Raw genomic sequence first — 25,849 nt, forward strand, 5'->3', positions numbered from 1 at the left:
AGATGTACTTTCAAAGGTCATGAAGACGTAAATATGTTGTAGTCATTCTGCAATCCTTGCACACCCAAAAATATCCTCGACATCTTAATATCCTAAACCTTAGTTAAAAAATAACCCATTACTTTCCAGTAATGGAAAAAGGCATGCAGGGATGATTATATAAATATTACATCAATGTTATAACTTAAATGTCAAATTAATGTGTACAGATAAACTATATGATAAACTAATAAATGAGACAGACCTTTGTTTTGACAAGGTTTGCTCGTTCAGTGAAGGCAGGTGAAGATGGGTCTGAGAGGGTAGAATTAAATGTTTCATCAGTTGTAAAGCTTATGAACCGTATGTCAACTGCTCTTGTTGTAGATTCATCTGTGAAAACAGGTAGGGGAAAAGTATTTAAGTAAATATAAATGGTAATTTGATTTATGCTTTGAGAATGCTAAGATGAACATGATGTGTGAAGTAAAAATAATTTAATGTTAAATTAGAAGATTTCAGTGTAATACCTGTAGTTAATTTGGAAGAAGAAGTTGGCATTGATTGTGATGTGACAGCTGTTGATGTTTTCTGTGTGATGCCTGTAGATTGTCTTGAAGAACTAGATGGTTGTTCTGATGTAACAGCTGTTGATGTCTGCAGTGTGGTAGCTGGAGTTGATCCTGAAGGAGAAGTTGATGGTGATTCTGATGTAACAGCTGTTGATGTCTGCAGTGTGATAGTTGTAGCTGGTACTGAAGGAGAACTAGATGGTGGTTCTGATGTAACACCTGTTGATGTCTGCAGTGTGGTAGCTGGAGTTGATCCTGAAGGAGAAGTTGATGGTGATTCTGATGTAACAGCTGTTGATGTCTGCAGTGTGATAGTTGTAGCTGGTACTGAAGGAGAACTAGATGGTGGTTCTGATGTGACACCTGTTGATGTCTGCAGTGTGGTAGCTGGAGTTGATCCTGGAGGAGAAGTTGATGGTGATTCTGATGTAACAGCTGTTGATGTCTGCAGTGTGATAGTTGTAGCTGGTACTGAAGGAGAACTAGATGGTGGTTCTGATGTGACACCTGTTGATGTCTGCAGTGTGGTGGCTGGAGTTGATCCTGAAGGAGAAGTTGAAAGTGATTCTGATGTACCACCAGTTGATGTCTGCAGTGTGGTAGCTGGAGTTGATCCTGAAGGAGAACTAGATGGTGGTTCTGATGAAACACCTGTTGATGTCTGCAGTGTGGTATGTGTAGTTGCTACTGAAGGAGAACTAGATGGTGGTTCTGATGTGACACCTGTTGACGTTTGCAGTGTGAGAGGTGTAGTTGGTACTGAAGGCGAAGTAGATGGTGGTTCTGATGTAATAGCTGTTGATGTCTGCAGTGTGGTAGCTGGAGTTGATCCTGAAGGAGAAGTTGATGGTGATTCTGATGTAACAGCTGTTGATGTCTGCAGTGTGATAGTTGTAGCTGGTACTGAAGGAGAACTAGATGGTGGTTCTGATGTAACACCTGTTGATGTCTGCAGTGTGGTAGCTGGAGTTGATCCTGAAGGAGAAGTTGATGGTGATTCTGATGTAACAGCTGTTGATGTCTGCAGTGTGATAGTTGTAGCTGGTACTGAAGGAGAACTAGATGGTGGTTCTGATGTGACACCTGTTGATGTCTGCAGTGTGGTAGCTGGAGTTGATCCTGGAGGAGAAGTTGATGGTGATTCTGATGTAACAGCTGTTGATGTCTGCAGTGTGATAGTTGTAGCTGGTACTGAAGGAGAACTAGATGGTGGTTCTGATGTGACACCTGTTGATGTCTGCAGTGTGGTGGCTGGAGTTGATCCTGAAGGAGAAGTTGAAAGTGATTCTGATGTACCACCAGTTGATGTCTGCAGTGTGGTAGCTGGAGTTGATCCTGAAGGAGAACTAGATGGTGGTTCTGATGAAACACCTGTTGATGTCTGCAGTGTGGTATGTGTAGTTGCTACTGAAGGAGAACTAGATGGTGGTTCTGATGTGACACCTGTTGACGTTTGCAGTGTGAGAGGTGTAGTTGGTACTGAAGGCGAAGTAGATGGTGGTTCTGATGTAATAGCTGTTGATGTCTGCAGTGTGGTAGCTGAAGTTGATCCTGAAGAAGTTGATGGTGGTTCTGATGTAACACCTATTGATGTCTGCAGTGTGATAGTTGTAGTTGGTACTGAAGGAGAACTAGATGGTGGTTCTGATGTGACACCTGTTGATGTCTGCAGTGTGGTAGCTGGAGTTGATCCTGAAGGAGAAGTTGAAAGTGATTCTGATGTACCACCAGTTGATGTCTGCAGTGTGATAGCTGGAGTTGATCCTGAAGGAGAAGGTGATGGTGATTCTGATGTAACACCTGTTGATGTCTGCAGTGTGATAGTTGTAGCTTGTACTGAAGGAGAACTAGATGGTGGTTCTGATGTGACACCTGTTGATGTCTGCAGTGTGGTAGCTGGAGTTGATCCTGAAGGAGAAGTTGAAAGTGATTCTGATGTACCACCAGTTGATGTCTGCAGTGTGGTAGCTGGAGTTGATCCTGAAGGAGAAGTTGATGGTGGTTCTGATGTAACACCTATTGATGTCTGCAGTGTGATAGTTGTAGTTGGTACTGAAGGAGAAGTTGATGGTGGTTCTGATGTAACAGCTGTTGATGTCTGCAGTGTGGTAGCTGGAGTTGATCCTGAAGGAGAAGTTGATGGTGATTCTGATGTACCACCAGTTGATGTCTGGAGTGTGATAGCTGGAGTTGATCCTGAAGGAGAAGGTGATGGTGATTCTGATGTAACACCTGTTGATGTCTGCAGTGTGATAGTTGTAGCTGGTACTGAAGGAGAACTAGATGGTGGTTCTGATGTGACAGCTGCTGATGTCTGCAGTGTGGTAGCTGGAGTTGATCCTGAAGGAGAAGGTGATGGTGATTCTGATGTAACACCTGTTGATGTCTGCAGTGTGGTAGCTGGAGTTGATCCTGAAGGAGAACTAGATGGTGGTTCTGATGTAACAGCTGTTGATGTCTGCAGTGTGGTAGCTGGAGTTGATCCTGAAGGAGAAGTTGATGGTGGTTCTGAAGTAACAACTGTTGATGTCTGCAGTGAGATAGGTGTAGTTGGTACTGAAGGAGAACTAGATGGTGGTTCTGATGTAACAGCTGTTGATGTCTGCAGTGTGATAGTTGTAGTTGGTACTGAAGGAGAAGATGATGGTGGTTCTGATATAACACCTGTTGATGTCTGCAGTGTGGTAACTGGAGTTGATCCTGTAGGAGAAGGTGATGGTGATTCTGATGTAACACTGGTTGATGTTTGCAGAGTGATAGTTGTAGTTGGTAATGGGGGAGAACTAGATGGTGGTTCTGATGTAACACCTGCTGATGTCTGCAGTGTGGTAGCTGGAGTTGATCCTGAAGGAGAACTAGATGGTGGTTCTGATGTAACAGCTGTTGATGTCTGCAGTGTGGTATGTGTAGTTGCTACTGAAGGAGAACTGGATGGTGATTCTAATGTAACACCTGTTGATGTCTGCAGTGTGGTAGCTGGAGTTGATCCTGAAGGAGAAGTTGATGTTGGTTCTGATGGAACACCTGTTGATGTCTGCAGTGTGGTAGCTGGAGTTGGTACTGAAGGAGAAGTTGATGGTGGTTCTGAAGTAACAGCTGTTGATGTCTGCAGTGGGATAGGTGTAGTTGGTACTGAAGGAGAACTAGATGGTGGTTCTGATGTAACAGCTGTTGATGTCTGCAGTGTGGTAGCTGGAGTTGATCCTGAAGGAGAAGTTGATGGTGGTTCTGAAGTAACAGCTGTTGATGTCTGCAGTGGGATAGGTGTAGTTGGTACTGAAGGAGAACTAGATGGTGGTTCTGATGTAACAGCTGTTGATGTCTGCAGTGTGGTAGCTGGAGTTGATCCTGAAGGAGAAGTTGATGGTGATTCTGAAGTAACAGCTGTTGATGTCTGCAGTGTGATAGTTGTAGCTAGTACTGAAGGAGAACTAGATGGTGGTTCTGATGTGACACCTGTTGATGTCTGCAGTGTGGTTGCTGGAGTTGATCCTGAAGGAGAAGTTGAAAGTGATTCTGATGTACCACCAGTTGATGTCTGGAGTGTGATAGCTGGAGTTGATCCTGAAGGAGAAGGTGATGGTGATTCTGATGTAACACCTGTTGATGTCTGCAGTGTGATAGTTGTAGCTGGTACTGAAGGAGAACTAGATGGTGGTTCTGATGTGACACCTGTTGATATCTGCAGTGTGGTAGCTGGAGTTGATCCTGAAGGAGAAGTTGAAAATGATTCTGATGTACCACCAGTTGATGTCTGCAGTGTGGTAGCTGGAGTTGATCCTGAAGGAGAAGGTGATGGTGATTCTGATGTAACACCTGTTGATGTCTGAAGTGTGATAGTTGTAGCTGGTACTGAAGGAGAACTAGATGGTGGTTCTGATGTGACACCTGTTGATGTCTGCAGTGTGGTAGCTGGAGTTGATCCTGAAGGAGAAGGTGATGGTGATTCTGATGTAACACCTGTTGATGTCTGCAGTGTGGTAGCTGGAGGTGATCCTGAAGGAGAAGTTGATGGTGGTTCTGATGGAACACCTGTTGATGTCTGCAGTGTGGTAGTTGTAGTTGGTACTGAAGGAGAACTAGATGGTGGTTCTGATGTGACACCTGTTGATGTCTGCAGTGTGGTAGCTGGAGTTGATCCTGAAGGAGAAGTTGACGGTGGTTCTGAAGTATCAGCTGTTGATGTCTGCAGTGGGATAGGTGTAGTTGGTACTGAAGGAGAACTAGATGGTGGTTCTGATGTAACAGCTGTTGATGTCTGCAGTATGGTAGCTGGAGTTGATCCTGAAGGAGAAGTTGATGGTGGTTCTGAAGTAACAGCTGTTGATGTCTGCAGTGGGATAGGTGTAGTTGGTACTGAAGGAGAACTAGATGGTGGTTCTGATGTAACAGCTGTTGATGTCTGCAGTGTGGTAGCTGGAGTTGATCCTGAAGGAGAAGTTGATGGTGGTTCTGAAGTAACAACTGTTGATGTCTGCAGTGGGATAGGTGTAGTTGGTACTGAAGGAGAACTAGATGGTGGTTCTGATGTAACAGCTGTTGATGTCTGCAGTGTGATAGTTGTAGTTGGTACTGAAGGAGAAGTTGATGGTGGTTCTGAAGTAACAACTGTTGATGTCTGCAGTGGGATAGGTGTAGTTGGTACTGAAGGAGAACTAGATGGTGGTTCTGATATAACACCTGTTGATGTCTGCAGTGTGGTAACTGGAGTTGATCCTGAAGGAGAAGTTGATGGTGGTTCTGATGGAACACCTGTTGATGTCTGCAGTGTGGTAGCTGGAGTTGGTACTGAAGGAGAACTAGATGGTGGTTCTGATGTGACACCTGTTGATGTCTGCAGTGTGGTAGCTGGAGTTGATCCTGAAGGAGAAGTTGATGGTGGTTCTGAAGTAACAGCTGTTGATGTCTGCAGTGGGATAGGTGTAGTTGGTACTGAAGGAGAACTAGATGGTGGTTCTGATGTAACAGCTGTTGATGTCTGCAGTGTGGTAGCTGGAGTTGATCCTGAAGGAGAAGTTGATGGTGGTTCTGATGTAACAGCTGTTGATGTCTGCAGTGTGATAGGTGTAGTTGGTACTGAAGGAGAACTAGACGGTAGTTCTGATGTGACACCTGTTGATGTTTGCAGTGTGATAGCTGTGACTGATCCTGAAGGAGAAGTTGATGGTGGTTCTGATGTAACACCTATTGATGTCTGCAGTGTGGTAGCTGGAGTTGATCCTGAAGGAGAAGTTGATGGTGGTTCTGATGTAACAGCTGTTGAGGTCTGCAGTGTGATAGTTGTACTTGGTTCTGAAGAAGAAGTTGATGGTGGCTCTGTTGTAACAGCTGTTGATGTCTGCAGTGTGGTTGCTGGAGTTGATCCTGGAGGAGAAGATGATGGTGGTTCTGATGTAACACTGGTAGATGTTTGCAGAGTGATAGTTGTAGTTGGTACTGGGGGAGAACTAGATGGTGGTTCTGATGTAACACCTGTTGATGTCTGCAGTTTGGTTGCTGGAGTTGATCCTGGAGGAGAAGTTGATGGTGGTTCTGATGTAACAGCTGTTGATGTCTGCAGTGTGATAGTTGTACTTGGTTCTGGAGGAGAAGTTGATGGTGGTTCTGATGTAAGAGCTGTTGATGTCTGCAGTGTAGTTGCTGGAGTTGATCCAGAAGGAGAACTAGATGGTGGTTCTGATGTGACACCTGTTGACGTTTGCAGTGTGAGAGTTGTAGTTGGTACTGAAGGAGAAGTAGATGGTGGTTCTGATGTAATAGCTGTTGATGTCTGCAGAGTGGTAGCTGAAGTTGATCCTGAAGGAGAAGTTGATGGTGGTTCTGAAGTAACAGCTGTTGATGTCTGCAGTGTGATAGGTGTAGTTGGTACTGAAGGAGAACTAGACGGTGGTTCTGATGTGACACCTGTTGATGTTTGCAATGTGATAGCTGTGACTGATCCTGAAGGAGAAGTTGATGGTGGTTCTGATGTAACACCTGTTGATGTCTGCAGTGTGATAGTTGTAGTTGGTACTGAAGGAGAAGTTGATGGTGGTTCTGATGTAACAGCTGTTGATGTCTGTAGTGGGGTAGGTGTAGTTGGTTCTGAAGGAGAAGTTGATGGTGGTTCTGATGTAACACCTGTTGATGTCTGCAGTGTCATAGTTGTAGTTGGTACTGAAGGAGAACTAGATGGTGGTTCTGATGTAACACCTGTTGATGTCTGCAGTGTGGTAGGTGGAGTTGATCCAGAAGGAGAACTAGATGGTGGTTCTGATGTAACAGCTGTTGATGTCTGCAGTGTGGTAGGTGTAGTTGCTACTGAAGGAGAAGTTGATGGTGGTTCTGATGTAACACCTGTTGATGTCTGCAGTGTGGTTGCTGGAGTTGATCCTGGAGGAGAAGTTGATGGTGGTTCTGATGTAACAGCTGTTGATGTCTGCAGTGTGACAGTTGTACTTGGTTCTGGAGGAGAAGTTGATGGTGGTTCTGATGTAAGAGCTGTTGATGTCTGCAGTGTGATAGTTGTACTTGGTTCTGGAGGAGAAGTTGATGGTGGTTCTGATGTAAGAGCTGTTGATGTCTGCAGTATGATAGCTGTTGTTGATCCTGTTTCAGATGTGACATCTGTTGATGTTTGCAGTGTACTCTCTGTGGTCAACAGGGTAGCAGTACTTGTTGCTGTTTCCAAAGTGGAAACTGTGGTACTGTCTGTGCTTGCTGGAACTTCTGTTGTCATTTCTGTTGTAGCTGCAGTTGTTGAAGTCTGTGTTGTAGTTGTTGGTGGTGGTTCAAATGAAACTCCATTTACTGTAAATAAGAGAAAAGTAAAGATACATATTTCATATAGTAAAATATGTAGTTAGATAAAGTTTTTTATTTTTCATAAAAAGTACATTTTGGTGATAGGAGCACTAGACAATCACCACTTACTATAAGTGGGAAAGCTATCCAGACTGACTACTGTTAGAACAATATGATCATACTTTATGCAGTGAATTGATCTACTGTTTACAATTCAAGAGCTTAAATGACAATTTTTAATTTTAATTACAAAGATATGTTTTTACCCATGGCTTACCACTGAGGCTTGTAATTTCAAAGTTTGCATTTGCACTGAACATAATCTCACTGATTGAAGAAATATCAGGTCGACTTTCACTGAATGATGCATTAAACTCTGAGATGGTTGACCCAGATCTACATAGACAAGAACACAGTTGAAAAGGTTATTAATCATCCCAGTGATAAGGAACAATCATATCTAAAATGTTTAGTAAATGGTGCATGAGCAAATTTAATACACACCTGAAACCAGTTACTTTCAGATTAATGAAGTTCGGGTATTTGGTTTGAAAAACTGTCCCAAACTGAAAACAAACAAAAAATCACATCATTAAAATCACAGTAATGAATCAAAGCAAGGTCTTTGTCAGAGATGCAAAATCCCTGCCGCTGAAACAAAACTATGAAGTTGTATGCACAAGGTACTTGGAATTTTTGCAATTATACCAATATGTTTTATTCTTGTTGAAGGACAATGCAAAGGGTTTGAATGTGATCACCAACATCAAAGTGCACATAAAAATAATAAGAAAGCAATACATAGCAGCACTGCAATAAGAGTGCTATTTCATTTATTTATTTATTTATTTTTTAAATTACACAAAAGTATCATTACAATTGGTCTAGATAATTTTGTCATGCAAGTAATCAATTATCATAACATTAACATTTTTCATTAAAAGAAACAGACCTTATTGGTGATACGATTTGCACGTTCAGTGTAGGCAGATGAAGTTGTGTTTAATAAGTCAGCATTGAATGTCTCTGCAGTGGTGAAGGTAATTTGCAGTGTAAAAACTGGGCTGAAGGTTGTAGAGGAATCTGTGAAAAAATGTCACACAGAAAACAAAAGATAAATATAACATAAATATTAATTTCAACTTCACATGAGTTTTGAGAATACCAAGGTATGTGCTGAGTCAAATAAAGGGGTCATACCATGATTTTTAATGTTCTCCTTCTGTTTGGGATTATAGTGCATCTGTTTGTCCAAGTATGAACTCTGCAAAGTTCCAAAACTCATATTTTCCCGCACAGGGATTTATTCTATCTAACAGAGAACACTGCTCCAGACATGCCCGAAATGCATCGTTCGAAGTCCAGATTTACTTCCGTGATTTCTCTACATCACAGCGTGCATGCTCAGCATCATCCCACCCAAAGGCAGCCACGAAGAAAAAAGGCGAGGCTTCAGTATTTTCAGTCGCCATGTCACAGAGACGCTGTGTGTTTCGTTGCGAAAGCAAAACCTCTTTGATTAGCCTTCCGAAAACAGACGAAATTAGGAATCTGTGGTTATTGTTTATTTATAACGCTGTTCCTGAGCAGTACAACCCAAAAATTTACTTTTGCACAGCACATTTTACGGTGGACAGCTTCCTGAACCTGGGAGAGTACCCGGCAGGCTACACGCGAAGGCTACTCCTGAAAAGTTGGGGGATTCCCACTTTACTCAGACAATCTCACTCTTCTGAATCAGAACCTGTAACTGTATGTGAATATTTTATTAAGTATCTGCTACTGACTGTTCAAATGCAGAGTTTTGTGTTGTGGCTCAGTTGTAGACGTCTGATAACATGCTAGTTAAAGTTTGCTAAGTTTTCTCAGTTTTAAGTGTTTGTTTGTATGTTGGTGGAATGACAGGCACTTTGATTGTAGCTGCTGTTGTGATTGTATCTTGAAACAGTTTATATCAGTCAAATCACAAGAATCTTAGAGTTCTAAAGATATATTGCATGAGTACCTATGTACAGAGTAGCTGCATACAGCATAGTTAGCCCCAGCAGCAGGGTCGGAATTTACATAGTATCTGAAAGGTGACAGAGCTATAAAATAAAAACTTACAACTGTGTTCTGCTCAAGTCGTGTTTGCAAAGTGGGTTCCGCTCAACCATCCGCATTTTCTGAATTGGACTTTGGCTTGAACTAATATAGTAAAATCGATGACATGTTGCTTAGGAGCTTAGAATTGCTTTATAAGCCTTGGAGGCTAATGCTAAAGGTGAGGGGTGAATTTCTGACACGCAAAGCTTTTGGCCAATCACAATGGAATGGGTGAGCTGGCCAATCAGGAGGGAAGGAGGGGCTTTCGGAAGGAGGGGTTTTGCAGACATTGGAGCCTTTTTAGGCTGTCTGGGAATATAGGTTCTGCAGTAAATGTACAGTATTTGACAAATAATGCCTTTTTTTTTTTTTTTTTTACATTAAAGCATGCTTAACTATTTTATTACACCCAATTAACAACATAATTAATGTTTAAAAATATTTTTAAAAATCATGATAAGACCCCTTTAAAAAAACTTTCATAAATAACTGAATGTTCCATTGTCATAAATGAAGTAAAAATAAATTATGCGACATACATACTATATATATATATATATATATATATATATATATATATATATATATATATATATATATATATATATATATATATATATATTCTAATGTCTCACCTGTTGATTTTTCTAGTGTGGTAGCCGTAGTTGATCCTGAAGTAGAATTAGATGGTGGTTCTGATGTAACAGCTGTTGATGTCTGCAGTGTGATAGCTGTAGTTGATCCTGAAGGAGAAGTTGAAAGTGATTCTGATGTACCACCTGTTGATGTCTGCAGTGTGGTACCTGTAGTTGATACTAAAGGAGAACTAGATGGTGGTTCTGATGTAACACCTGTTGATGTCTGCAGTGTGGTAGCTGTAGTTGATCCTGAAGGAGAAGTTGAAAGTGATTCTGATGTACCACCTGTTGATGTCTGCAGTGTGGTACCTGTAGTTGATACTAAAGGAGAACTAGATGGTGGTTCTGATGTAACACCTGTTGATGTCTGCAGTGTGGTAGCTGAAGTTGATCCGGAAGGAGAAGTTGAAAGTGATTCTGATGTACCACCAGTTGATGTCTGCAGTGTGGTAGCTGGAGTTGATCCTGAAGGAGAAGGTGATGGTGATTCTGATGTAACACCTGTTGATGTCTGCAGTGTGGTACCTGTAGTTGATACTAAAGGAGAACTAGATGGTGGTTCTGATGTAACACCTGTTGATGTCTGCAGTGTGGTAGCTGGAGTTGATCCTGAAGGAGAAGTTGATGGTGGTTCTGATGTGACAGCTGTTGATGTCGGCAGTGTGATAGTTGTACTTGGTTCTGAAGGAGAAGTTGATGGTGGTTCTGATGTGACAGCTGTTGATGTCTGCAGTGTGATAGTTGTACTTGGTTCTGAAGGAGAAGTTGATGGTGGTTCTGATGTGACAGCTGTTGATGTCTGCAGTGTGATAGTTGTACTTGGTTCTGAAGGAGAAGTTGATGGTGGTTCTGATGTGACAGCTGTTGATGTCTGCAGTGTGATAGTTGTAGTTGGTACTGAAGGAGAAGTTGATGGCGGTTCTGATGTGACACCTGCTGATGTCTGCAGTGTGGTAGCTGTAGTTGGTACTGAAGGAGAAGTTGACGGTGGTTCTGATGTAACACCTGTTGATGTCTGCAGTGTGGTAGCTGTAGTTGGTACTGAAGGAGAAGTTGATGGTGGTTCTGATGTAGCAGCTGTTGATGTCTGCTGTGTGATAGTTGTAGTTGATACTGAAGGAGAACTAGATGATGGTTCTGATGTGACACCTGTTGATGTCTGTAGTGTGGTACCTGTAGTTGATACTAAAGGAGAACTAGATGGTGGTTCTGATGTAACACCTGTTGATGTCTGCAGTGTGATAGTTGTAGCTGGTACTGAAGGAGAACTAGATGGTGGTTCTGCTGTAACACCTGTTGATGTCTGCAGTGTGGTAGCTGGAGTTGATCCGGAAGGAGAAGTTGAAAGTGATTCTGATGTACCACCTGTTGATGTCTGCAGTGTGGTAGCTGGAGTTGATCCGGAAGGAGAAGTTGAAAGTGATTCTGATGTACCACCAGTTGATGTCTGCAGTGTGGTAGCTGGAGATGATCCTGAAGGAGAAGCTGATGGTGATTCTGAAGTAACACCTGTTGATGTCTGCAGTGTGATAGTTGTAGCTGGTACTGAAGGAGAACTAGATGGTGGTTCTGATGTAACACCTGTTGATGTCTGCAGTGTGGTAGCTGGAGTTGGCCCGGAAGGAGAAGTTGAAAGTGATTCTGATGTAACACCTGTTGATGTCTGTAGTGTGATAGTTGTAGTTGATACTGAAGGAGAAGTTGATGGTGGTTCTGATGTAACACCTGTTGATGTCTGCTGTGTGACAGCTGGACTTGGTACTGAAGGAGAACTAGACAGTGGTTCTGATGTAGCAGCTGTTGATGTCTGCAGTGTGATAGCTGGAGTTGATCCTGAAGGAGAAGTTGATGGTGATTCTGATGTAACAGCTGTTGATGTCTGCAGTGTGATAGTTGTAGCTGGTACTGAAGGAGAAGTTGATGGTGGTTCTGATGTGACAGCTGTTGATGTCTGCAGTGTGATAGTTGTAGTTGGTACTGAAGGAGAAGTTGATGGCGGTTCTGATGTGACACCTGCTGATGTCTGCAGTGTGGTAGCTGTAGTTGGTACTGAAGGAGAAGTTGATGGTGGTTCTGATGTAGCAGCTGTTGATGTCTGCTGTGTGATAGTTGTAGTTGATACTGAAGGAGAACTAGATGTTGGTTCTGATGTGACACCTGTTGATGTCTGTAGTGTGGTACCTGTAGTTGATACTAAAGGAGAACTAGATGGTGGTTCTGATGTAACACCTGTTGATGTCTGCAGTGTGATAGTTGTAGCTGGTACTGAAGGAGAACTAGATGGTGGTTCTGATGTAACACCTGTTGATGTCTGCAGTGTGGTAGCTGGAGTTGATCCGGAAGGAGAAGTTGAAAGTGATTCTGATGTACCACCTGTTGATGTCTGCAGTGTGGTAGCTGGAGTTGATCCGGAAGGAGAAGTTGAAAGTGATTCTGATGTACCACCAGTTGATGTCTGCAGTGTGGTAGCTGGAGATGATCCTGAAGGAGAAGCTGATGGTGATTCTGAAGTAACACCTGTTGATGTCTGCAGTGTGATAGTTGTAGCTGGTACTGAAGGAGAACTAGATGGTGGTTCTGATGTAACACCTGTTGATGTCTGCAGTGTGGTAGCTGGAGTTGGCCCGGAAGGAGAAGTTGAAAGTGATTCTGATGTAACACCTGTTGATGTCTGTAGTGTGATAGTTGTAGTTGATACTGAAGGAGAAGTTGATGGTGGTTCTGATGTAACACCTGTTGATGTCTGCTGTGTGACAGCTGGACTTGGTACTGAAGGAGAACTAGACAGTGGTTCTGATGTAGCAGCTGTTGATGTCTGCAGTGTGATAGCTGGAGTTGACCCTGAAGGAGAAGTTGATGGTGATTCTGATGTAACAGCTGTTGATGTCTGCAGTGTGATAGTTGTAGCTGGTACTGAAGGAGAACTAGATGGTGGTTCTGATGTGACACCTGTTGATGTCTGCGGTGAGGTAGCTGGAGTTGATCCTGAACGAGAAGTTGATGGTGGTTCTGATGTAACAGCTGTTGATGTCTGCAGTGTGATAGTTGTACTTTGTTCTGAAGGAGAAGTTGATGGTGGTTCTGATGTAACACCTGTTGATGTCTGCAGTGTGGTAGCTGGAGTTGATCCTGAAGGAGAAGTTGATGGTGGTTCTGATGTAACAGCTGTTGACGTCTTCAGTGTGATAGCTGTAGTTGATCCTGTTTCAGATGTGACATCTGTTGACGTTTGCAGTGTTCTCCCTGAAGTCAGCAGTGTCGCAGTACTTGTTGCTGTTTCCAAAGTAGCAACTATGGTTCTGTCTGTGCTTGCTGGAACTTCTGTTGTCATTTCTGTTGTAGCTGCAGTTGTTGAAGTCTGTGTTGTAGTTGTCGTTGGTGGTTCAAATGAAACTCCATTTACTGCAAATAAGAGAAAAGTAAAGATACATATTTCATACAGTAAGATATGTAGTTAGATACAGTTTTTTATTTTTCATAAAAATTACATTTTGGTGATAGGACAGCTAGACAATCACCACTTATTATAAGTGGGAAAACTATCCAGACTGACTACTGTTAGAACAATATGATCATACTTTATGCAGTGAATTGATCTACTGTTTACAATTCAAGAGCTTAAATTACAATTTTTAATTTTAATTTCAAAGTTATGTTTTTGCCCATGGCTTACCACTGAGGCCTGTAATTTCAAAGCTTGTATTTGCACTGAACATAATCTCATTGACTGAAGAAATATCAGGTAGATTTTCACTGAATGATGCATTAAACTCTGAGATGGTTGACCCAGATCTACATAGACAAGAACACAGTTGAAAAGGTTATTAATCATCCCGGTGATAAGAAACAATCATATCTAAAATGTTCAGTAAATGGTGCATGAGCAAATTTAATACACACCTGAAACCAGTTACTTTCAGATTATTGAAGTTCGGGTATGTGGTTTGAAAAACTGTCCCAAACTGAAAACAGAAAATCCCATAATTAAAATCGCAGTAAAGAATCAAAGCCAGGTCTATATCAGAGCTGCAAAATCACTGCCACTGATACAAAACTATGAAGATGTATGCACAAGGTGCTTGGAATTTTTGTGTATATAACATTATGTTTTATTCTTGTTTACAGAGAAGTAAAATGTTATGAATGTGATCACCAACATGAAAGTGCACATAAAAATAAAAAGAAAGCAATACATAGTAGCACTGCAATAAGAGTGCTTTCATTAATTAATGAATTCATTCATTCATGTTTTAACTTACATAAAAGAATAATGACTATTGGTCTAGATAATTTTTTATTATGTAAGTAATCAATTACCATAGCATTTACATTTTTCATTAAAAGAAACAGACCTTATTGGTGATACGATTTGCACGTTCAGTGTAGGCAGATGAAGTTGTGTTTAATAAGTCAGCATTGAATGTCTCTGCAGTGGTGAAGGTAATTTGCAGTGTAAAAACTGGGCTGAAGGTTGTAGAGGAATCTGAGAAAAAATGTCACATAGAAAACAAAAGATAAATATAACATAAATATTAATTTCAACATCACATGAGTTTTGAGAATTCCAAGGTATGTGCTGAGTGAAATAAAGGGGTCATATCATGATTTTTAATGTTCTCCTTCTGTTTGGGATTATAATGCATCTGTTTGTCCATGTATAAACTCTGCAAAGTTCCAAAACTCATATTTTCCCGCACAGGGATTTATTCTATCTAACAGAGAACACTGCTCCAGACATGCCCGAAACGCATCATTCAAAGTCCAGATTTACTTCCGTGATTTCTCTACATCACAGCGTGCATGCTCAGCATCATCCCACCCAAAGGCAGCCACGAAGAAAAAAGGCGAGGCTTCAGTATTTTCAGTCGCCATGTCACAGTGACGCTGTGTGTTTCGTTGCGAAAGCAAAACCTCTTCGATTAGCCTTCCGAAAACGGACGAAATTAGGAATCGGTGGTTATTGTTTATTTATAATGCTGTTCCTGAGCAGTACAACCCAAAAGTTTACTTGTGCACAGCACATTTTACGGTGGACAGCTTCCTGAACCTGGGAGAGTACCCGGCAGGCTATACACGAAGGCTGCTCCTGAAAAGTTGGGGGATTCCCACTTTACTCAGACAATCTCACTCTTCTGAATCAGAACCTGTAACTGTATGTGAATATTTTATTAAGTATCTGCTACTGACTGTTCAAATGCAGAGTTTTGTGTTGTGGCTCAGTTGTAGACCTCTGACAAAATGCCAGTTAAAGTTTGCTAAGTTTTCTCAGTTTTAAGTGTTTGTTTGTATGGTGGTGGGCTGACAGACACTTTGATTGTAGCTGCTGTTGTGACTGTATCTTGAAACAGTTTATATCAGTCAAATCACAAGAATCTTAGCGTTCTAAAGATATATTGCATGAGTACCTATGTACACAGTAGCTGTGTACAGCATAGTTAGCCCCAGCAGCAGGGTCGGAATTTACATAGTATCTGAAAGGTGACAGAGCTATAAAATAAAAACTTACAACTGTGTTCTGCTCAAGTCGTGTTTGCAAAGTGGGTTCCGCTCAACCATCCGCATTTTCTGAATTGGACTTTGGCTTGAACCGATATAGTAAAACCAATGACATGTTGCTTAGCAGCTTAGAATTGTTTTAGAAGCCTTGGAGGCTAATGCTAAAGGTGAGGGGTGTTGAATTTCTAACACGCAAAGCTTTTGGCCAATCACAATGGAATGGGTGAGCTGGACAATCAGGACGGAAGGAGGGGTTTTGCAGATATTGGAGCCTTTTTAGGCTGTCTGCCAATAGAGGTACTGCAATAAATGTATGGTATTTGACAAATAATGCTTTTTTTAACATTAAAGCATGTTTACCTATTTTATTACACCCAATAAACAACATAATTAATGTTTAAAAATGTTTAAAAATCATGATATGACCCCTTTAAAAATACTTTCATATATAACTGAATATTCCATTGTCATAAATGAAGTAAGAAGACATTATGCGACATACGTAGAATATTTTATATATATATATATATATATATATATATATATATATATATATATATATATATATATATATATATATATATATATATATTCTAATGTCTCACCTGTTGATTTTTCTAGTGTGGTAGCCGTAGTTGATCCTGAAGTAGAATTAGATGGTGGTTCTGATGTAACACCTGTTGATGTCTGCAGTGTGGTAGCTGTAGTTGGTACTGAACTAGAAGTTAATGGTGGTTCTGATGTCACACCTGTTGATGTCTGCAGTGTGATAGTTGCAGTTGGTACTGAAGGAGAAGTTGATGGTGGTTCTGATGTGACACCTGCTGATGTCTGCACTGTGGTAGCTGGAGTTGATCCTGAAGGAGAAGTTGATGGTGGTTCTGATGTAACAGCTGTTGATGTCTGCAGTGTGATAGTTGTACTTGGTTCTGAAGGAGAAGTTGATGGTGGTTCTGATGTGACACCTGCTGATGTCTGCACTGTGGTAGCTGGAGTTGATCCTGAAGGAGAAGTTGATGGTGGTTCTGATGTAACAGCTGTTGATGTCTGCAGTGTGATAGTTGTACTTGGTTCTGAAGGAGAAGTTGATGGTGGTTCTGATGTAACACCTGTTGATGTCTGCAGTGTGGTTGCTGGAGTTGATCCTGAAGGAGAAGTTGATGGTGGTTCTGATGTAACAGCTGTTGATGTCTGCAGTGTGATAGTTGTACTTGGTTCTGAAGGAGAAGTTGATGGTGGTTCTGATGTAACACCTGTTGATGTCTGCAGTGTGGTTGCTGGAGTTGATCCTGAAGGAGAAGTTGATGGTGGTTCTGATGTAACAGCTGTTGATGTCTGCAGTGTGATAGTTGTACTTGGTTCTGAAGGAGAAGTTGATGGTGGTTCTGATGTAACACCTGTTGATGTCTGCAGTGTGGTTGCTGGAGTTGATCCTGGAGGAGAAGGTGATGGTGGTTCTGATGTAACACCTGTTGATGTCTGCAGTGTGGTAGCTGGAGTTGATCCTGAAGGAGAACTAGATGGTGGTTCTGATGTAACAGCTGTTGATGTCTGCAGTGTGATAGTTGTAGTTGGTTCTGAAGGAGAACTAGATGGTGGTTCTGATGTAACAGCTGTTGATGTCTGCAGTGTGATAGTTGTACTTGGTTCTGGAGGAGAAGTTGATGGTGGTTCTGATGTAACACCTGTTGATGTCTGCAGTGTGGTTGCTGGAGTTGATCCTGAAGGAGAAGTTGATGGTGGTTCTGATGTAACAGCTGTTGATGTCTGCAGTGTGATAGTTGTACTTGGTTCTGAAGGAGAAGTTGATGGTGGTTCTGATGTAACACCTGTTGATGTCTGCAGTGTGGTTGCTGGAGTTGATCCTGAAGGAGAAGTTGATGGTGGTTCTGATGTAACAGCTGTTGATGTCTGCAGTGTGATAGTTGTACTTGGTTCTGAAGGAGAAGTTGATGGTGGTTCTGATGTAACACCTGTTGATGTCTGCAGTGTGGTTGCTGGAGTTGATCCTGGAGGAGAAGGTGATGGTGGTTCTGATGTAACACCTGTTGATGTCTGCAGTGTGGTAGCTGGAGTTGATCCTGAAGGAGAACTAGATGGTGGTTCTGATGTAACAGCTGTTGATGTCTGCAGTGTGATAGTTGTAGTTGGTTCTGAAGGAGAACTAGATGGTGGTTCTGATGTAACAGCTGTTGATGTCTGCAGTGTGATAGTTGTACTTGGTTCTGGAGGAGAAGTTGATGGTGGTTCTGATGTAACACCTGTTGATGTCTGCAGTGTGGTTGCTGGAGTTGATCCTGAAGGAGAAGTTGATGGTGGTTCTGATGTAACAGCTGTTGATGTCTGCAGTGTGATAGTTGTACTTGGTTCTGAAGGAGAAGTTGATGGTGGTTCTGATGTAACACCTGTTGATGTCTGCAGTGTGGTTGCTGGAGTTGATCCTGAAGGAGAAGTTGATGGTGGTTCTGATGTAACAGCTGTTGATGTCTGCAGTGTGATAGTTGTACTTGGTTCTGAAGGAGACGTTAATGGTGGTTCTGATGTAACACCTGTTGATGTCTGCAGTGTGGTTGCTGGAGTTGATCCTGGAGGAGAAGGTGATGGTGGTTCTGATGTAACAGCTGTTGATGTCTGCAGTGTGACAGTTGTAGTTGGTACTGAAGGAGAACTAGATGGTGGTTCTGATGTAACACCTGTTGATGTCTGCAGTGTGGTTGCTGGAGTTGATCCTGGAGGAGAAGGTGATGGTGGTTCTGATGTAACAGCTGTTGATGTCTGCAGTGTGATAGTTGTACTTGGTTCTGAAGAAGAAGTTGATGGTGGTTCTGATGTAACACCTGTTGATGTCTGCAGTGTGATAGTTGTAGTTGGTACTGAAGGAGAACTAGATGGTGGTTCTGATGTAACACCTGTTGATGTCTGCAGTGTGATAGTTGTAGTTGGTACTGAAGGAGAACTAGATGGTGGTTCTGATGTAACACCTGTTGTCTGCAGGGTGGTAGCTGGAGTTGATCCTGAAGGAGAAGTTGATGGTGGTTCTGATGTAACAGCTGTTGATGTCTTCAGTGTGATAGCTGTGGTTGATCCTGTTTCAGATGTGACATCTGTTGACGTTTGCAGTGTACTCCCTGAAGTCAGCAGTGTCGCAGTACTTGTTGCTGTTTCCAAAGTAGCAACTATGGTTCTGTCTGTGCTTGCTGGAACTTCTGTTGTCATTTCTGTTGTAGCTGCAGTTGTTGAAGTCTGTGTTGTAGTTGTCGTTGGTGGTTCAAATGAAACTCCATTTACTGTAAATAAGAGAAAAGTAAAGATACATATTTCATACAGTAAGATATGTAGTTAGATACAGTTTTTTATTTTTCATAAAAATTACATTTTGGTGATAGGACAGCTAGACAATCACCACTTATTATAAGTGGGAAACCTATCCAGACTGACTACTGTTAGAACAATATGATCATATTTTATGCAGTGAATTGATCTACTGTTTACAATTCAAGAGCTTAAATTACAATTTTTAATTTTAATTTCAAAGTTATGTTTTTGCCCATGGCTTACCACTGAGGCTTGTAATATTAAAGCTTGTATTTGCACTGAGCATAACGTCATTGACTGAAGAAATATCAGGTAGAGTTTCACTGAATGATGCATTAAACTCTGAGATGGTTGACCCAGATCTACATAGACAAGAACACAGTTGAAAAGGTTATTAATCATCCCAGTGATAAGAAACAATCATATCTAAAATGTTCAGTAAATGGTGCATGAGCAAATTTAATACACACCTGAAACCAGTTACTTTCAGATTATTGAAGTTCGGGTATGTGGTTTGAAAAACTGTCCCAAACTGAAAACAGAAAATCCCATAATTAAAATCGCAGTAAAGAATCAAAGCCAGGTCTATATCAGAGCTGCAAAATCACTGCCACTGATACAAAACTATGAAGATGTATGCACAAGGTGCTTGGAATTTTTGTGTATATAACATTATGTTTTATTCTTGTTTACAGAGAAGTAAAATGTTATGAATGTGATCACCAACATGAAAGTGCACATAAAAATAATAAGAAAGCAATACATAGTAGCAGTGTAGTAAGTGTGCTTTAATTAATTAATTCATTCATTCATTCATGTTTTAACTTACATAAAAGAATAATGACTATTGGTCTAGATAATTTTTTATTATGTAAGTAATCAATTACCATAGCATTTACATTTTTCATTAAAAGAAACAGACCTTATTGGTGATACGATTTGCACGTTCAGTGTAGGCAGATGAAGTTGTGTTTAATAAGTCAGCATTGAATGTCTCTGCAGTGGTGAAGGTAATTTGCAGTGTAAAAACTGGGCCGAAGGTTGTAGAGGAATCTGTGAAAAAATGTCACATAGAAAACAAAAGATAAATATAACATAAATATTAATTTCAACATCACATGAGTTTTGAGAATTCCAAGGTATGTGCTGAGTGAAATAAAGGGGTCATACCATGATTTTTAATGTTCTCCTTCTGTTTGGGATTATAATGCATCTGTTTGTCCATGTATAAACTCTGCAAAGTTCCAAAACTCACATTTTCCCGCACAGGGATTTATTCTATCTAACAGAGAACACTGCTCCAGACATGCCCGAAACGCATCATTCAAAGTCCAGATTTACTTCCGTGATTTCTCTACATCACAGCGTGCATGCTCAGCATCATCCCACCCAAAGGCAGCCACGGAGAAAAAAGGCGAGGCTTCAGTATTTTCAGTCGCCATGTCACAGTGACGCTGTGTGTTTCGTTGCGAAAGCAAAACCTCTTCGATTAGCCTTCCGAAAACAGACGAAATTAGGAATCGGTGGTTATTGTTTATTTATAATGCTGTTCCTGAGCAGTACAACCCAAAAGTTTACTTGTGCACAGCACATTTTACGGTGGACAGCTTCCTGAACCTGGGAGAGTACCCGGCAGGCTATACACGAAGGCTGCTCCTGAAAAGTTGGGGGATTCCCACTTTACTCAGACAATCTCACTCTTCTGAATCAGAACCTGTAACTGTATGTGAATATTTTATTAAGTATCTGCTACTGACTGTTCAAATGCAGAGTTTTGTGTTGTGGCTCAGTTGTAGACCTCTGACAAAATGCCAGTTAAAGTTTGCTAAGTTTTCTCAGTTTTAAGTGTTTGTTTGTATGGTGGTGGGCTGACAGACACTTTGATTGTAGCTGCTGTTGTGACTGTATCTTGAAACAGTTTATATCAGTCAAATCACAAGAATCTTAGCGTTCTAAAGATATATTGCATGAGTACCTATGTACAGAGTAGCTGCGTACAGCATAGTTAGCCCCAGCAGCAGGGTCGGAATTTACATAGTATCTGAAAGGTGACAGAGCTATAAAATGAAAACTTACAACTGTGTTCTGCTCAAGTCGTGTTTGCAAAGTGGGTTCCGCTCAACCATCCGCATTTTCTGAATTGGACTTTGGCTTGAACCGATATAGTAAAACCAATGACATGTTGCTTAGCAGCTTAGAATTGTTTTAGAAGCCTTGGAGGCTAATGCTAAAGGTGAGGGGTGTTGAATTTCTGACACGCAAAGCTTTTGGCCAATCACAATGGAATGGGTGAGCTGGACAATCAGGACGGAAGGAGGGGTTTTGCAGATATTGGAGCCTTTTTAGGCTGTCTGGCAATAGAGGTACTGCAATAAATGTATGGTATTTGACAAATAATGCTTTTTTTAACATTAAAGCATGTTTACCTATTTTATTACACCCAATAAACAACATAATTAATGTTTAAAAATGTTTAAAAATCATGATATGACCCCTTTAAAAATACTTTCATATATAACTGAATATTCCATTGTCATAAATGAAGTAAGAAGACATTATGCGACATACGTAGAATATTTTATATATATATATATATATATATATATATATATATATATATATATATATATATATATATATATATATATATATATATATTCTAATGTCTCACCTGTTGATTTTTCTAGTGTGGTAGCCGTAGTTGATCCTGAAGTAGAATTAGATGGTGGTTCTGATGTAGCACCTGTTGATGTCTGCAGTGTGGTAGCTGTAGTTGGTACTGAACTAGAAGTTAATGGTGGTTCTGATGTCACACCTGTTGATGTCTGCAGTGTGATAGTTGCAGTTGGTACTGAAGGAGAAGTTGATGGTGGTTCTGATGTGACACCTGCTGATGTCTGCACTGTGGTAGCTGGAGTTGATCCTGAAGGAGAAGTTGATGGTGGTTCTGATGTAACAGCTGTTGATGTCTGCAGTGTGATAGTTGTACTTGGTTCTGAAGGAGAAGTTGATGGTGGTTCTGATGTAACACCTGTTGATGTCTGCAGTGTGGTTGCTGGAGTTGATCCTGAAGGAGAAGTTGATGGTGGTTCTGATGTAACAGCTGTTGATGTCTGCAGTGTGATAGTTGTACTTGGTTCTGAAGGAGAAGTTGATGGTGGTTCTGATGTAACACCTGTTGATGTCTGCAGTGTGGTTGCTGGAGTTGATCCTGAAGGAGAAGTTGATGGTGGTTCTGATGTAACACCTGTTGATGTCTGCAGTGTGGTTGCTGGAGTTGATCCTGAAGGAGAAGTTGATGGTGGTTCTGATGTAACAGCTGTTGATGTCTGCAGTGTGGTTGCTGGAGTTGATCCTGGAGGAGAAGTTGATGGTGGTTCTGATGTAACACCTCTTGATGTCTGCAGTATGGTAGCTGGAGTTGATCCTGAAGGAGAAGTTGATGGTGGTTCTGATGTAACAGCTGTTGATGTCTGCAGTGTGATAGTTGTAGTTGGTTCTGAAGGAGAACTAGATGGTGGTTCTGATGTAACAGCTGTTGATGTCTGCAGTGTGGTAGCTGGAGTTGATCCTGGAGGAGAAGGTGATGGTGGTTCTGATGTAACAGCTGTTGATGTCTGCAGTGTGACAGTTGTAGTTGGTACTGAAGGAGAAGTTGATGGTGGTTCTGATGTAACACCTGTTGTCTGCAGGGTGGTAGCTGGAGTTGATCCTGAAGGAGAAGTTGATGGTGGTTCTGATGTAACAGCTGTTGATGTCTGCAGTGTGATAGTTGTACTTGGTTCTGAAGGAGAAGTTGATGGTGGTTCTGATGTAACACCTGTTGATGTCTGCAGTGTGGTTGCTGGAGTTGATCCTGGAGGAGAAGGTGATGGTGGTTCTGATGTAACAGCTGTTGATGTCTGCAGTGTGACAGTTGTAGTTGGTACTGAAGGAGAACTAGATGGTGGTTCTGATGTAACACCTGTTGATGTCTGCAGTGTGGTAGCTGGAGTTGATCCTGAAGGAGAAGTTGATGGTGGTTCTGATGTAACAGCTGTTGATGTCTGCAGTGTGATAGTTGTACTTGGTTCTGGAGGAGAAGTTGATGGTGGTTCTGATGTAACAGCTGTTGATGTCTGCAGTGTGATAGTTGTACTTGGTTCTGAAGGAGAACTAGATGGTGGTTCTGATGTAACACCTGTTGATGTCTGCAGTGTGGTAGCTGGAGTTGATCCTGGAGGAGAAGGTGATGGTGGTTCTGATGTAACAGCTGTTGATGTCTGCAGTGTGACAGTTGTAGTTGGTACTGAAGGAGAACTAGATGGTGGTTCTGATGTAACACCTGTTGTCTGCAGGGTGGTAGCTGGAGTTGATCCTGAAGGAGAAGTTGATGGTGGTTCTGATGTAACAGCTGTTGATGTCTTCAGTGTGATAGCTGTGGTTGATCCTGTTTCAGATGTGACATCTGTTGACGTTTGCAGTGTACTCCCTGAAGTCAGCAGTGTCGCAGTACTTGTTGCTGTTTCCAAAGTAGCAACTATGGTTCTGTCTGTGCTTGCTGGAACTTCTGTTGTCATTTCAGTTGTAGCTGCAGTTGTTGAAGTCTGTGTTGTAGTTGTCGTTGGTGGTTCAAATGAAACTCCATTTACTGTAAATAAGAGAAAAGTAAAGATACATATTTCATACAGTAAGATATGTAGTTAGATACAGTTTTTTATTTTTCATAAAAATTTTGGTGATAGGACAGCTAGACAATCACCACTTATTATAAGTGGGAAAGCTATCCAGACTGACTACTGTTAGAACAATATGATCATATTTTATGCAGTGAATTGATCTACTGTTTACAATTCAAGAGCTTAAATTACAATTTTTAATTTTAATTTCAAAGTTATGTTTTTGCCCATGGCTTACCACTGAGGCTTGTAATATTAAAGCTTGTATTTGCACTGAGCATAATGGCATTGACTGAAGAAATATCAGGTAGAGTTTCACTGAATGATGCATTAAACTCTGAGATGGTTGACCCAGATCTACATAGACAAGAACACAGTTGAAAAGGTTATTAATCATCCCAGTGATAAGAAACAATCATATCTAAAATGTTCAGTAAATGGTGCATGAGCAAATTTAATACACACCTGAAACCAGTTACTTTCAGATTATTGAAGTTCGGGTATGTGGTTTGAAAAACTGTCCCAAACTGAAAACAGAAAATCCCATAATTAAAATCGCAGTAAAGAATCAAAGCCAGGTCTATATCAGAGCTGCAAAATCACTGCCACTGATACAAAACTATGAAGATGTATGCACAAGGTGCTTGGAATTTTTGTGTATATAACATTATGTTTTATTCTTGTTTACAGAGAAGTAAAATGTTATGAATGTGATCACCAACATGAAAGTGCACATAAAAATAATAAGAAAGCAATACATAGTAGCAGTGTAGTAAGTGTGCTTTAATTAATTAATTCATTCATTCATTCATTCATGTTTTAACTTACATAAAAGAATAATGACTATTGGTCTAGATAATTTTTTATTATGTAAGTAATCAATTACCATAGCATTTACATTTTTCATTAAAAGAAACAGACCTTATTGGTGATACGATTTGCACGTTCAGTGTAGGCAGATGAAGTTGTGTTTAATAAGTCAGCATTGAATGTCTCTGCAGTGGTGAAGGTAATTTGCAGTGTAAAAACTGGGCCGAAGGTTGTAGAGGAATCTGAGAAAAAATGTCACATAGAAAACAAAAGATAAATATAACATAAATATTAATTTCAACATCACATGAGTTTTGAGAATTCCAAGGTATGTGCTGAGTGAAATAAAGGGGTCATACCATGATTTTTAATGTTCTCCTTCTGTTTGGGATTATAATGCATCTGTTTGTCCATGTATAAACTCTGCAAAGTTCCAAAACTCACATTTTCCCGCACAGGGATTTATTCTATCTAACAGAGAACACTGCTCCAGACATGCCCGAAACGCATCATTCAAAGTCCAGATTTACTTCCGTGATTTCTCTACATCACAGCGTGCATGCTCAGCATCATCCCACCCAAAGGCAGCCACGAAGAAAAAAGGCGAGGCTTCAGTATTTTCAGTCGCCATGTCACAGTGACGCTGTGTGTTTCGTTGCGAAAGCAAAACCTCTTCGATTAGCCTTCCGAAAATGGACGAAATTAGGAATCGGTGGTTATTGTTTATTTATAATGCTGTTCCTGAGCAGTACAACCCAAAAGTTTACTTGTGCACAGCACATTTTACGGTGGACAGCTTCCTGAACCTGGGAGAGTACCCGGCAGGCTATACACGAAGGCTGCTCCTGAAAAGTTGGGGGATTCCCACTTTACTCAGACAATCTCACTCTTCTGAATCAGAACCTGTAACTGTATGTGAATATTTTATTAAGTATCTGCTACTGACTGTTCAAATGCAGAGTTTTGTGTTGTGGCTCAGTTGTAGACCTCTGACAAAATGCCAGTTAAAGTTTGCTAAGTTTTCTCAGTTTTAAGTGTTTGTTTGTATGGTGGTGGGCTGACAGACACTTTGATTGTAGCTGCTGTTGTGACTGTATCTTGAAACAGTTTATATCAGTCAAATCACAAGAATCTTAGCGTTCTAAAGATATATTGCATGAGTACCTATGTACACAGTAGCTGTGTACAGCATAGTTAACCCCAGCAGCAGGGTCGGAATTTACATAGTATCTGAAAGGTGACAGAGCTATAAAATGAAAACTTACAACTGTGTTCTGCTCAAGTCGTGTTTGCAAAGTGGGTTCCGCTCAACCATCCGCATTTTCTGAATTGGACTTTGGCTTGAACTGATATAGTAAAACCGATGACATGTTGCTTAGCAGCTTAGAATTGTTTTAGAAGCCTTGGAGGCTAATGCTAAAGGTGAGGGGTGTTGAATTTCTGACACGCAAAGCTTTTGGCCAATCACAATGGAATGGGTGAGCTGGACAATCAGGACGGAAGGAGGGGTTTT

The 25,849-nt window shown here is 41.0% G+C and overlaps 1 protein-coding gene across 1 annotated transcript in view; it reads right to left on the reverse strand.

The window, feature by feature from the left end:
* Positions 1-25,849, reverse strand: part of LOC108260759 (mucin-17) — a 40,078-nt gene that overhangs the window by 5,652 nt on the left and 8,577 nt on the right. Inside the window, exons 8-25 of the mRNA XM_053677560.1 lie at positions 24,448-24,578; positions 23,992-24,053; positions 23,765-23,883; positions 21,540-23,498; positions 19,791-19,921; positions 19,339-19,400; positions 19,112-19,230; positions 16,159-18,840; positions 14,410-14,540; positions 13,958-14,019; positions 13,731-13,849; positions 10,055-13,459; positions 8,287-8,417; positions 7,839-7,900; positions 7,612-7,730; positions 2,352-7,340; positions 510-2,207; positions 245-372 (exon numbers count right to left, since the gene is read on the reverse strand). Of these exons, the coding sequence (XP_053533535.1) occupies positions 245-372; positions 510-2,207; positions 2,352-7,340; positions 7,612-7,730; positions 7,839-7,900; positions 8,287-8,417; positions 10,055-13,459; positions 13,731-13,849; positions 13,958-14,019; positions 14,410-14,540; positions 16,159-18,840; positions 19,112-19,230; positions 19,339-19,400; positions 19,791-19,921; positions 21,540-23,498; positions 23,765-23,883; positions 23,992-24,053; positions 24,448-24,578 (16,109 nt within the window). The remainder of the gene's footprint in view (positions 1-244; positions 373-509; positions 2,208-2,351; positions 7,341-7,611; positions 7,731-7,838; positions 7,901-8,286; positions 8,418-10,054; positions 13,460-13,730; positions 13,850-13,957; positions 14,020-14,409; positions 14,541-16,158; positions 18,841-19,111; positions 19,231-19,338; positions 19,401-19,790; positions 19,922-21,539; positions 23,499-23,764; positions 23,884-23,991; positions 24,054-24,447; positions 24,579-25,849) is intronic.

Source organism: Ictalurus punctatus, chromosome 29 (assembly GCF_001660625.3).
Source record: "Ictalurus punctatus breed USDA103 chromosome 29, Coco_2.0, whole genome shotgun sequence".
Lineage (NCBI taxonomy): Eukaryota > Metazoa > Chordata > Actinopteri > Siluriformes > Ictaluridae > Ictalurus > Ictalurus punctatus.